The sequence below is a fragment of the Choloepus didactylus genome, chromosome 9, assembly GCF_015220235.1.
Source record: "Choloepus didactylus isolate mChoDid1 chromosome 9, mChoDid1.pri, whole genome shotgun sequence".
NCBI classification, from domain to species: Eukaryota; Metazoa; Chordata; class Mammalia; order Pilosa; family Megalonychidae; genus Choloepus; species Choloepus didactylus.
Genome location: NC_051315.1, coordinates 47,423,247 through 47,437,220, shown reverse-complemented (window position 1 = coordinate 47,437,220; position 13,974 = coordinate 47,423,247). Strand labels below are relative to the sequence as shown.

At 34.1% G+C, this 13,974-nt stretch overlaps 1 protein-coding gene across 12 annotated transcripts in view; it reads left to right on the top strand.

Moving 5' to 3' along the window:
- The window catches only part of BAZ2B (bromodomain adjacent to zinc finger domain 2B), a 496,556-nt gene that overhangs the window by 445,919 nt on the left and 36,663 nt on the right, over positions 1 to 13,974 (top strand). For all 12 annotated transcript variants that reach the window (XM_037849039.1, XM_037849033.1, XM_037849042.1 and 9 more), the window contains 5 exons: positions 598 to 738; positions 3,161 to 3,415; positions 4,399 to 4,613; positions 5,894 to 5,968; positions 6,754 to 6,997. In XM_037849039.1, coding sequence (XP_037704967.1) covers positions 598 to 738; positions 3,161 to 3,415; positions 4,399 to 4,613; positions 5,894 to 5,968; positions 6,754 to 6,997 — 930 coding nt within the window. The remainder of the gene's footprint in view (positions 1 to 597; positions 739 to 3,160; positions 3,416 to 4,398; positions 4,614 to 5,893; positions 5,969 to 6,753; positions 6,998 to 13,974) is intronic.

The following is a 13,974-nucleotide window of genomic DNA, read 5'->3' as shown; positions in this document are numbered from 1 at the left end:
GAATGCTTTAGGAATTGCCTTCAGGACTCATTTTACAATCTCTTAAGTGTTGTTTGTAGTAGTAAATAATAGTTTTATTTCATCCCAGCTGCTATGTGCTATTAGCTATTAGACTAATACCCTTAAGAACTGCTTTTGCAAATTCAAACATGTTATTCCACTTTCCTATTGTGAATCCTGCCTTGCCTCCTGGAGCCACCCAAAAATTTGTGTTAATCCTAGTATTTTATAAATACATAGTTTCCCATCTGCATTTTATATGCCTGCTTTTATTAATAAGTATTTTATTCTCATGTTATAAACCTGGGAAAATTTTGATTAATTTCAAATAATGAAATAATCTGTGTTGAATCTAATACTGATATAATATTTATACAGTCATAAGATTAGTTTGAAATTCAAAGGGTGAAAAAACGTAGAAGATAAGTAATTGCTTCTACGTAACTTACCAGGTTTGTTCCTAAACCTCCTAGGAGAAAGCCTGTACTTCTGTTCATGGAAATAGAAACACTTTGATCACTTTTTAAGTTTTAGCTGCAGATTTTCAGCCACATATAATGATTAAGGAGAATATGTGGACATGGTTTTCTTTTTAAGGAAAAAGAACGCTTGAAGCAAGAAAAACGTGATGAGAAAAGATTAAATAAAGAGCGTAAACTAGAGCAACGAAGATTAGAATTAGAAATGGCAAAGGAACTAAAGAAGCCTAATGAAGACATGTGCTTAGCAGACCAAAAGGTAATGTATGTATTATGTAAATCAATTCATTAAAAATTTTAATTTTTCCTGTGTTTCCCCTGATGCCTTTGCCAGAGCTGCCATTTTAAAAGTCTTTCGTTTTTAACTAAAGCAGTGGATTTCCAAATCTAAGTTGATTTGCCTCTTCTGGATGGCCACCAGCCAACCTCTCTAGAGTTCCTGTACTGACAATAGCAGTTCTCAATATATTTATATATTAAGTGGAGCATTGACAAACCTTTTTTATTTAAGTAGAAGTACTGCAAAAATCTACAAAGAAGAATTATAGAAAGAAGTAGATAGAATCTCCATGTTTCATTTGGTCCTTCCCAGGCCTTCAGACATTGAAAGATCTAACTCCATTCCACATATTTAATTGAATTAGGATTTGTAATCTATAACCTCTTTCATTGTTTAAAAAGTAACTAACCTTCATTGAACATGTTTTCTACTTGCCAGGCACTAAACTAAGTGCTTTATACAGATTATCTCATTTAATCCTTACCACAACCCCAATTCTGGGGAGTTAGTATTTATCCCCATTTATAGATGAGAAAACTGAGACACGAGGTAAAGCAACTTGTTCTAAATTATACAACTAATAAGTGGCAAATTGGATTCAAGCCCCAGTTTGTTAGATTTCAGGGCCCATAGAGTTTATCACCCTGAAAGCCAAGAAACTGTGTCCAATTTAAGTACCTCTTGTATGCTTTCTCTTCCATAGTGCTTCACAGACATGAAGTGTTGCTAAAACACATAAAAGTAGAAATTTAGAAAGTTGAAAATAATCTTGGCAATCAACATGATTTTGAGTAAATATACTTTTGAGTAAAAATCAATTACATTTTGACTATAGTTAAGAAGATGTTACTTGTAGAAAATTATATCAATAGTGCATATCATCTCTGTAATACTGTTCCAATAATATATTATTATTATTATTATTATTATGCTTGGTCTTTGGCATCCATATTTACTTATATTCCATATTCATCTGAGATATAAATAATGATTGTCCCTTTATTTACATAAGCTCTTTTCTAAAGTGCCTACTAGAGATTGAATTATAGTAATATTCTCTATTTAGTTAGCATCAGTGCATTTAAATAAAAATGAAAATATACTTACTGGCTTTAGTCATTTGGACATTTAAAATTTCCTGAGCACAGAATAGATATATAGTGAAAATGTTTAATAAGCTCATAATGAGCAGGTTTTTTAAAATCCTAAATGAGCTTTATTTTCTTACATCTTTTATTTTCATTTAAATCCATGTGCACTGTATCAAATATTTAAGTTCATTTTAAGCCATTTTGTTAGCTTTGTTAACATAAATTAGAATTATGTGGAAATGCATGTATTTGATAAGATTCAGAAAAAAAAATCTCAGAATTAACTGTTTTTCAAATGTAACATAAAAGATTTGCATGGTACCAGCTATATGGATAATATAACTATGTATAATCATATGTAGAAAAAAGATTTGGGTAGTTATTTCAGTAATTGCAGGGTTGAGGAACATTTTTGAACAAGGACCAATTCAGATAAATAAAAATATTTATCTGAATTGGTCTTTTTTTTTGTATTTTAAATATAAAAATATTTAACATTTTTCCAGTTAAAATTTAAAGTAGTTTTATTGAGTCTTATCCATGGACAAAAATATTTTAAATTTAGATTACCTATTTATTGAGTTTTTTTAAATGCCCATAACAAACTAGTACTACAATTTAGTCATTAAAAATGTTAATATGTGAACATATTTGAGAAGTAGCAACATAGACAGCATTCTAATCTTTAATACTGAAAGTCAGTACTAATATTTTGCTAAATACGGGGAAACCAAAAGACTATGGATTGCATTATAATTGGGTTCATGTGTAGTCATGGATTCTGGTCATGTGGACCTAATAATTAATCTGCATTCATCAGCCACAGATGGTACCATTCTCTCCAACTAAACAGCCCTCAGATTCATGCTATTAGTTTCTGAGCCACCGATAAAAGTGTGGATTGTAAATTAGTTTCCACCATTAGAAGAAATCAGCGCACATGCCCTATTCAGTGTATCCGTGTAAAGTGCCTTTGAAATGTCTATTTCTTATATGTTATTTAATTTTTGCTTCAGTTATATAATCCATGTTTTATCAACACATAAGTTAGTTAAAATTAGTATTCTCTTTTGCAGAGATCTAAGTTCATACTGAGCTCAACCAAAATTTATTGAGTGATTACTTGCGTTCAAGACCTCAAGGGTTGCAGAAATGCCCCAAGGAGTTTACCATCCAGAGGGAAACCCACTGGTACAATATAAAAGAAAGAAAGCCATTTATTTTGCTTCACAAGATGCAAAATAATGGGGTTTTTTTTTAATTTTTTGATTTATTATTTTATGTATGTGTTTATTTTCTTTTATGTCCAGCCTTTGCCCGAGTTGCCTCGTATTCCAGGACTTGTTCTCTCTGGAAGTACATTTTCAGACTGTCTCATGGTGGTGCAGTTCTTACGAAACTTTGGTAAAGTTTTGGGCTTTGATGTGAATATTGATGTTCCAAACCTGAGTGTTCTTCAAGAGGGATTGCTAAATATAGGGGACAGCATGGGTGAAGTACAAGACTTGCTTGTGAGGCTCCTGTCAGCTGCTGTATGTGATCCAGGTCTAATTACAGGATACAAGGTAAAAAAAAAAAAAAAAAGTTTGAAAACAGTCTTATAATTATTACTGTTAGTGCTTTGATAGCCGCTTTAAGCATATTAACAGAAGATTGTGTAGACCAATCCAGTTTTTTCCACATAATGTCTCATAAAGTTAAATGTAGATTTGCTTCAGGTTATACTTGGTATAAACCTTAAAAATCTGGTGTGTAATGCCTAAGGAATGTGAACCATACCCAATTTATTCCTTTTTTTTCCCTGACTTTAGGGAAATGCCAAGTTGGTTTGAGGAAATATCCAAGTAGCCAAGTAGTATTCAGCAAAACCAGAGAATTAATAATTCATAAAGCATTAAGAACTTGTGTGTGCCTTCTGAAATTATACTTTGCTCTCTCTGAATCAGTGAGAATAACTGAGGCTAATCAAGGCCTACTTACAGACCCAATACATTAGACTCAGTGGAGATTTAAGTTCAAAATTACCTTAATTCCAATTAAGTTTCACATTCAGTCATCTTATTCTAAATAATATTGTAGAGAGAGAAGCTTTCAGATGAACCTGTCAGTTTTTCCTCCATCTCTCCGTTCATTCAGTATACCAGGCAATAAAGCCCGTGACACCATAAAACTAGAAAACACAACAATAATAGAGCTTTTGACTCTCCCCTCCCTGCCACTACTGATAGCATGTTTAAATAAAGCCAGAAAAAAAGCTTGGAAAAGTTTCTGTAGGCAGAGAAGGTATGATAGATGATTTGTAACTTGTACTACACATGAATATACTTATGTCCTTGCCTGATCTTTAACCAAGGGTTTGAAAGGAAACAGAAAGATAAAAGTACTTGAGTACTTGTCTGTCATCTGTTGCCTATTTTTATCGCCATAAAAAAAAGCCAATAAAGCTATTGTCAGTAATATCTGGACCCTGTAATGCCAGTATTTTTTAATCTTGTTTTTTGTCATTAATGTTGTGATCAAAATTGATAAAAATGTCAAACTGTTATAGGCCAAGACAGCCCTTGGAGAGCATTTGCTGAATGTTGGTGTGAATCGAGATAATGTTTCCGAGATTTTGCAGATATTTATGGAAGCCCACTGTGGACAGACTGAGCTTACTGAAAGCCTAAAAACCAAAGCTTTTCAAGCTCACACTCCAGCACAAAAAGCCTCAGTCCTGGCTTTCCTGATCAATGAACTGGCATGCAGCAAGAGTGTGGTGAGGTGAGTCTTCCCTGGTGATTTTTTTTTCTATTTTGAGTTTTTCTAATCACAAAGGTAATACAGATTGCTTGTAGAGAAAATGTGGATGTTAGAGACTACCATAAATAGAAAATTAAAATTATACTTAATCTCAAACTTTCGTAAGTAATCACTAAAAATATTTTAATGTTTTCATAGTCTTTTAAAAAGAAAATTTGGATCACACCTTATATAGTCCTCATAAGCTGTTTACTTAATAATTTTATTAATTTTTGTATACTAGAAATTTTTATTATTTTTCCTGATATGGTGCCAGAATCCAGCACCATCGTAAGAATCCAGAATTTTTGTTTGACATCTTTTGAGGACAGATTAATACCTGATTTTCCTTGGACACCATTCATAGGACTAGATATTTTTTATTTTACTACATGCTACTACACTCTTCTAATACTGGTTTATCAGTGTATTTATTGGTGCTTTTTTTAAAAGTACTTATTCTCACTTAAGATTCAAAGTTGGTCCTCCATTCAAGTATTGATATTGGGTAACCAAATTCATGTTCACCTTGTTTTTGCATTCATTATTTTGCAGATTTTAATTATGATCCTTTCTAAGAAAAGGATGCATCCAAGTATTCGGAGCCATGCATTTCTATCATTGCTGGACATTTTAAGTTTTCTGTACATATTTTAGTTATGTTACTATATTAATATGATTTTTCATTTGTTTTGATTGTTTGGCAGTCACCCCAAAAAGTATAATATCTAAGTTTTACAATTTCATGAAAGAATAATTTTATTCAGCATAGGCGTAACAAATGGTAACGCAAAGTAGTACTTATTTAAAAAAAAAAAATCAATGCATAAATTCTGTGTAAAAACTACATTATGATTCTACCTTAGAAGGAGGTAAAAATTCTGTTTGGACATTTATCTACAGATACTCATCATATTTCATGTACATATATACGCATCTATATAAATATCCATGAGTTCTGATTTATGGCTATGGTTTTGGAAATTATCAGATATTAAATATATGCAAACAAAGCTTGGAATGCTATAATTCTGAGGCAGTTGGATAGATCTTTTCTTGCTTTAAGGTATAAACCACAATGAATTTTCTAATAATACTAATGTTGTATCCACTGAAGAAATCATTTTTCAACATATATATACATGTATGTATAAGCATATAGGTATACATGTATACATACATACACAATGTCACATATCATTTTTACTTGCAAAATTGAATTGGGATTTAATTTATGTCTCAATGTATTTTTGCATTGACAGTGAAATTGACAAGAACATTGATTACATGTCAAACTTGAGGAGAGATAAATGGGTGGTAGAAGGTAAACTACGCAAGTAAGTTCTATTTTATTAAAATTAATATACTGTTTCCTCCTTCTTCAAGAAATTAAACTTTAGTTTGTGTAAGAATTAGCAAAGGTAATGCTTAATTAGATGGGATATGTAATTAATAAAGCTCAGGACCAGAATTTGAAATGAATATAAGATACAATGAGATTCATTGAGCGTAAATGGCTTCAAATTTTGAAGAAAGTCAGTTTATCCTTTTTCTTTGAAAGAAGTCCAGCAATAATATTTTTTAAGCCTGTTGTTATCAGGTGACTTTGGTCATCAGTAGAATCTATTTGGAATTATCATTTTTTTCTTAATTACTTTCTAATAAGAGTTTGCTTTCAAAGAAAGTCTAAACATCCAAACTATTCAACATTAAAACTTAATTAGCTTCCTACCAGGAAATATAATGCTAAAATTACTCAATTTCTGTATCAAGAGGATAGTTTCTTTGTAAAAATTTAAATTGAAATCTACTCATTCTGATAGTACGGGATTAGGAATTATCACTTGACCATTGTTAGAATTAGTCCTTTATGCTAAATTTTTTTTATATGTTCTAATTCCGAAGAGATATCCAGAATAACTCTTGAAAGTTAATATAGTCCCTAATTTATGGAAATATATTCTTAAATTTCCTTAATTCTAGTTTTTATTGTAATTGATTTATTGCTTACCCTGAGAGAAATACCGTAAGGTATTTTTGCTTAAAACTCTTCCTATACTGTTTAAAAAGTTTAAAGGGAAGCCTTTTCTTCCATAATCATGACTTTTTGTCACCTTTAAAGGCTCAGAATCATTCATGCTAAGAAAACAGGCAAAAGAGATACTTCAGGTGGTATTGATCTTGGGGAAGAACAGCATCCACTGGGCACACCCGCTCCGGGGCGCAAGCGAAGAAGGAAGGGAGCAGAGAGTGATTATGATGATGACGATGACGATGATAGTGATGACCAAGCTGATGAAGATGATGAGGATGAAGAAGATAAAGAAGACAAAAAAGGAAAGAAGACTGATATCTGTGACGATGAGGTAATCAAAGCATATTGAAAAATAACACAGAATTTGGATTCAATGGACTTGGGTTTGAATTTCATTTTTGGCAACTACTTGTCTCAGTTTCTTCATCTGAAAAATGAATATTTTAACAGGCACTTCTTAAAGATTTTTGTGATAGTTAAGTAAATATTGAATAAAATACATATACATAGAAGGTACTTATATTGAATAAAAGAGGTTACATTATTCTTTCTGTATAACTACTTGAGAAATCTTCTGAGAATTGCACAGATTTTTTATTTCAGGTGTTCTCTTTCATTGTGGTGACATACTGTCTTACATTTGTACAATACTTCATGCCTTTAAAAGTGTTGTCAGCTTTAGTGAAACTAAAGTATTTCTCAAACACTGGTTATTATGTCTCCAACGCTAGGCACTTTTGTTAAAGATGAATAAGGCACTGAAAGTCTCCTTTCAGTTTACAGCCTTGCTGAGGACGATTTGCAAAATGAAAATGTAATTTTTAATGTGTTAACTGCTTTGATAGGAGTATTTACAATATGCTAGGCAAGTACAGAAGAAAAGTATTTAGACTTTCTGAGGAATAAACTCCCACAAAGGCTTTTTTAGACCCATTAGCTGAGGCTACAAGCTGGGCTGAATGTTAACCTAGGGAGGAATCTAGGGGATACTGTTCCAGGCAGAGGGAACAGAATGAGCTAAGGCACAGAAGCATGAAACCACAATGTTTTAAGGGAATTGCAAGTGTTTCAGTGAGACTAGAGGGTCTCATACCCAACAATGGTGAGTAATATTTTATGCTTATCAGGTGATAGGAAGCCATTGAAGAAGATGAGAGGGTAATGGCATATCAGACTTAGTTTTTAGGAGGCTCACTCTGGCAGGACATTGGAAGATAAAAATAGATTTGAGTAGGGACAGATCAGAGGTGGGAATGTCAATCAAAAGATATTGCAATAGTTTAGGTGATATGTAAGGAGTCTGAAACTAAAACAATGGTAGTTTGGATGAAGAAGGAGGAAAGGATTCAATAAATATTTAGGAGGAACAGTGGGCAGGACTTGTAAATTTACTGTGTGGGTTGATGGAAAAGTAGGATGTATTCCTAACTATCTGGCTTGGGAGACTGCATGCCTTTGTTGACATTAAGATGGAATTTGGGAGGAACAGAGCAAATCAATGATGGGAATAGGAAACAGATATTTGAAGACAGTAAATATTGATAGGTTTATTTTGAACATACTGAGTTTTAGGAGCCTATGCAGAAGTTTAGCAATCAATTGGATTTATGAGGCTGAAACTCATTTTCAGTCTTGAAAATAAATATAGGTCTGGAAGTTATTAGCACCTAAATGATAGTTTAAAATCAGGAGGGTGGATGAGTTTGCAGATGAGGAGTTCACCAGGCTTCTTATACAAGAAGGAGCAATCAGAGAAGTAAATTTCTGTAGTGGGTCCCCAGAACCATCCCACGTTCTTTGACTGGCTAGGAGGACTCACAGGACTCAGCATATAAGCATAGTTAAGGCTATGATTTATTACAGCAAAAAGATACAAAACAAAATCAACCAGAGGAAAAGATACATAGGGTGAAGTCCAGAGGAAAGCAAGTACATGCTTCCAACAGTCCTCTACCAGTGGAGTCACACAGAATGGGCTTCATTCCCCCAGCAATGAGTTGTGACAAACCTTGTGAAATGTGTTCAGGAAAGCTCATTAGACTCCACACCCAGGGTTTTATTGGGGGCTGGTCACATAGGCAACCTCTGTTGGCACATAGTATGTGCCAGAAGTCCAGACACTCAAGAAAAGCAGGTGTTCAGCATAAACCACATGGCTTGCACAGTTTAGGCTCAATGAGCCAATCTTGTCAGGATGGGAACCCTGCTGAAATCCAAGTTCCCAAGGCCATTATAAGCAGGCCTTCCAAAGGATAGCAGCACAACTCTTTGTTAACTCTTTCCTAAACATGTAGCAGTAACAGAAATCAAGAAAACTGAACATTTCAAAAGCGAGGGAGTGATAAACAATGCTAAAGCCCCAGGGGTCTAGGACTGAGAGTGTTCATTGGATTTGGCAACATAGGTCATTGGTAACCTGTGCCAGCAAATGCAGTTTCATCAGAGGGATGAGTGCAGAAGCCAGGTTATCATGGGTTGAGAAAAACAGAAAGTGAGCAAGGGGAGTCGACTATTTCAAGCATTGTGCCCCAGAAGAAAGGATAATAGAGAGAGGAGAACAAAGAGCCAAGAATTTTTCAGATCAGAAGTGGGAATGTCAATCAAGAGATATTGCAATAGTTTAGGTGATATGTAAGGAGTCTGAAACTAAAACAATGGTAGTTTGGATGAAGAAGGAGGAAAGGATTCAATAAATATTTAGGAGGAACAATGGGCAGGACTTGTAAATTTACTGTGTGGGTAAAGTTTTGGTTGAAGGAAAAGAGCCAATAAAGGAAAGAGGAAAGTAGAAGATTAAAGAGAATAAGTAACGATATAAAGTCCCAAACGTATTGGAAGGGAATCAACCAAGACAAAGGGGCTTGCCTTGATGAGTAAGCCAGAGGGAAGAAGGCAGGGTCATAGAGGGGTGTGTGTGTGTGTATGTGTGTGTTTAGGGGACAGCTACCACATAAGCCATGGGAATGGACGTGTATAAAAGGGAGATCAAGGATGAAGTTCACTTTTGTACCAGAGAAGAATGCTAGAGACACTGCAGAATAGCACTCCAAAAGTGGTATACAGCAAACCATTCCTTCTGCATTCAATGCTAGGAGTATGCAGCAAAGGAAATCTGGAAAGTACTCCTTTCCTTTCTTGAATCAATTTAGTGCTGCAGGAGAAATGAAGAAAGAAGGATTAGAGGGATGAATTTATTGGTAGAATGTATGAGAATAATAGTCAGGACCAATGATAAGTTACTGAACCAAATTTATGACTAAATCTGAATAATGATATAGGAGAACTTATAAGATAATGTACCAAATAATTCTCTTTAAGTAAAAATAGCATTAAGGCAAAATGTTTTCAAAAATCCCCCTCACATGTTATATAGTAAATTAGACTGATAAAAATCGCTAGAGTAAACTATACTTCTTTTAAGAGTACCAATCTGAAAAGGAAACTACAGTGAGATTCCTTGCAGAAATAAATAAATTCATAATGTTGTATTTTTGATACCATTTCATCAAATACTTTCATCCTGTGACAAGTAATGTGAGGGTATAGAATTTGGGTATCAGAAATTGATTACTCAAACAAAAGATACCATTTATAAGCAATGCTTCATTTGTCAAGTAGAGGTATTTCCATAGCAGGAATTAAATTTTTCTAATGAATATTAATCACCTTTTCACAGAATTAGTATCCCTTTTCAGCATTTAATATTATAAATTGTTCTAAAGCAAACTTACCTTGGAATTTCATTGTATTCCACTGGGAACTTATCCCACTAAATTAGAATTTATTAACAGAAATTATTTATTTTACCTGGCTTTTTGTCACATGGAGAATTAACAAACCGTACATTTTATTCTTTACAAATAGATATTTGAAAATCATTATTAATGTTTCTTACAACAGACATGTCATTTAAGGTAGTATTGAATTATAGCGTTGAATAGATTATGATTTCATTGATGAAAATCCTGCCAAATTTATACCTTGTTAATTTGAGAGAATAATTTAAGAACTAATAAAAAGATACTTTGGGACCTCTGAAGCCAAATTAATGCTTCCTTTAAATGATTTGAGAATTATTCTTTTTAATGAAAAACTAGTATTCATTTCTTATATAAATAAAATTTTGACTACTCAGTGAACCTAATTGACAAACATAGGTACATTATTCTTCCAAAAATAGGTTTGGCCTCTTGATTAAGTTTCAGGTAGAGTTCAGTAGTGTTACACTCCTTAAAGGACTAGTTGCAGGGATTTTTTTCCATTGAGACTCATGGGATCCCTTTCATTTAGAAGATATTGCCTTCATGAGTCATAACCCTTTGTTTCAAAGATGATTCCCTCTCCTCACTCTTCATACCTTCGGTAGATGGAGTGTTTCCCTAACACAGGTCTGTGTTGAGACCTCTGTGAACTTTATTTTTTTTTTTTTTATCTTCATTTTATTGAGATATATTCACATACCACGCAGTCATACAAAACAAATCGTACTTTCGATTGTTTGCAGTACCATTACATAGTGGTACATTCATCACCCAAATCAATCCCTGACACCTTCATTAGCACACACACAAAAATAACAAGAATAATAATTAGAGTGAAAAAGAGCAATTGAAGTAAAAAAGAACACTGGGTACCTTTGTCTGTTTGTTTCCTTCCCCTATTTTTCTACTCATCCATCCATAAACTAGACAAAGTGGAGTGTGGTCCTTATGGCTTTCCCAATCCCATTGTCACCCCTCATAAGCTACATTTTTATACAACTGTCTTCGAGATTCATGGGTTCTGGGTTGTAGTTTGATAGTTTCAGGTATCCACCACCAGCTACCCCAATTCTTTAGAACCTAAAAAGGGTTGTCTAAAGTGTGCATAAGAGTGCCCACCAGAGTGACCTCTCGGCTCCTTTTGGAATCTCTCTGCCACTGAAGCTTATTTCATTTCCTTTCACATCCCCCTTTTGGTCAAGAAGATGTTCTCCGTCCCATGATGCCAGGTCTACATTCCTCCCCGGGAGTCATATTCCACGTTGCCAGGGAGATTCACTCCCCTGGGTGTCTGATCCCACGTAGGGGGGAGGGCAGTGATTTCACCTTTCAAGTTGGCTTAGCTAGAAAGACAGGGCCACATCTGAGCAACAAAGAGGCATTTGGGAGGAGGCTCTTAGGCACAACCATAGGGAGGCCTAGCCTCTCCTTTGCAGCAACCGTCTTCCCAAGGGTAAAACCTATGGTAGAGGGCTCAACCCATCAAACCACCAGTCCCCTATGTCTGTGGTCATGTTAGCAACCATGGAGGTGGGGTAGGCGAATACCCCTGCATTCTCCACAGGCTCCTCAAGGGGGCCTCTGTGAACTTTAATCTCACAATTTGGCATTTAAGAGGTTATATGGACAACTGAACTCTGAGAAATAGGGACATATAATGACCTTCTCTTTTGGTTGGGAAACCATGGGGAACCATGGCAGGGATATATTCTGTGTTCTTAGTTTTGTTGCTGTTGCCTTTCTCTGCTTGCCAAGTTCCTTCATATTTCTGAAAATTATAAGGACTCTTTGCCAAAACTTCTTTAAATAAAGTTGGACATTTTATGTCTTTTTCGTCATAGGAATGCTCTTGAAAATGACAGTTAATTTGGCAAGTACATGGCTATTTGGATGTCTTATTTCAAATATGTATTGATTGAATTATATTTTTACATAAACCAATTATCAAACATTTGTCCTGCTGGTTAAAGATCACTGGAGAATCATATAGATATGTAAATATCTATTTGAGAGTTAAGACTTAAGTATTGTTGAGCCTGTTCCCTTTTAAGTTTTCTTTTAATCCCAAATAAAATTTTCATTATTGTTAGCACAAATAATATATGCCTAAATGTTTTCATAACTTGGTCTTATAAATTTGGATAAGGAGTAGATCAATGGTTGATAATGGTAAAACTATTTAGGTCTCCCTTTTACTGAATTTAGTTAGTTGGGTAGATCACCATATTTGTCATAGAAATCTCCATTCTTGAATGGTTGATGGCAATGTGGCTTTTTAAAAATTCTGATAGAAAGTGAACATTAAAAACAAGTTCTTATATTTTAAATTTAAGGTGTGTCCTTGTCTTATTAAAGAACAGTTTTTAGAAGGAAGGAGAGTAACCTTATTCACCTGTTATATGCCAGGAACTCTGCAGTTGCTTTCGGATCTATTCTTATTTAGTCCCCACAATAATCCCTTGTTAAAGATAATGTTATCACCAATTTTCAGCTAAGGAAACAGTCTTAAAAAAGTTAAGTAATTTGCCCAAGTTAAATAGTACAGCTGAGATTGTAGCAAAAAAGCCCATGTACTTTCAATTACTTCATGCTCTTTCCCTAAAACATATATAATTTGGGGTAGTTTTCCTGTTTTCATATTCTAGAATTAAAATGTCTTATAATTACATACAAACTTTCCATATATGAAATCAGTACTATAGCTCAATGCATTCAAAATATAATTTACATTCTTTACTCTAAAAAATGACCCCATTAGTTAATGTTACTGGTATTTTTCTAGTCTCTCATGTTTAAAACCTTAACATCATAATTTACTCCTTCATCTCCCTCACCCTTGCCCCAAATCCATGAGTTGCCAGCACTTATCACTTCTAATATATATCTTTTACATCCATCTGCTTTTTTTCCATTTCTATTTCTCTTACCCTAATAAGGCTGATATTCTCTCTCCATCTTGAATCACTGCAGCTATCTATTATCTAGGTTTACCAATTGTAGTCCTTTCCCTGCCCCAGGCCATCTTATAACTATTGTCAAATTAATATTTGTAAAACTTAGTTTTGGCATTTAACCTCCCTCAAAGGATCATATTGTTGTCCATTGCCAAACATTTATAGCTTCTCATAATCTAACCCTAAACTCATCTTTACTTCATTTCCTACCTGGTATCTTCACGCACCTTTCATGTCAATATATGACAAACTCTTTCTGGAATGTCCTATCTTGTCTTTTTTGATAAAATTCTAGCTGTTCTTAACAAGCTAATTATCACACAACTTCTTCTACAGAGCCTCTCTTGGTATAAATTCCCACTCTTAGTTATCCACCCTCCTCTGAACTCCGCAGCCCTTGACCTCTCTTGAGGTCCTTTTAGCTACCTACTATTCAACATTTGTTTTATGTGTCTTCCTACCAGATTATTAGTTTATAGAAAGCAGGAACTGACTTATACATTTCCACAATCTCTAGCCTAGTACTTTGCATGTAGGAAACTTCATTAAATATGTGCTCATTGATTGAATAAGTAAATCTTAAAAACAGATAC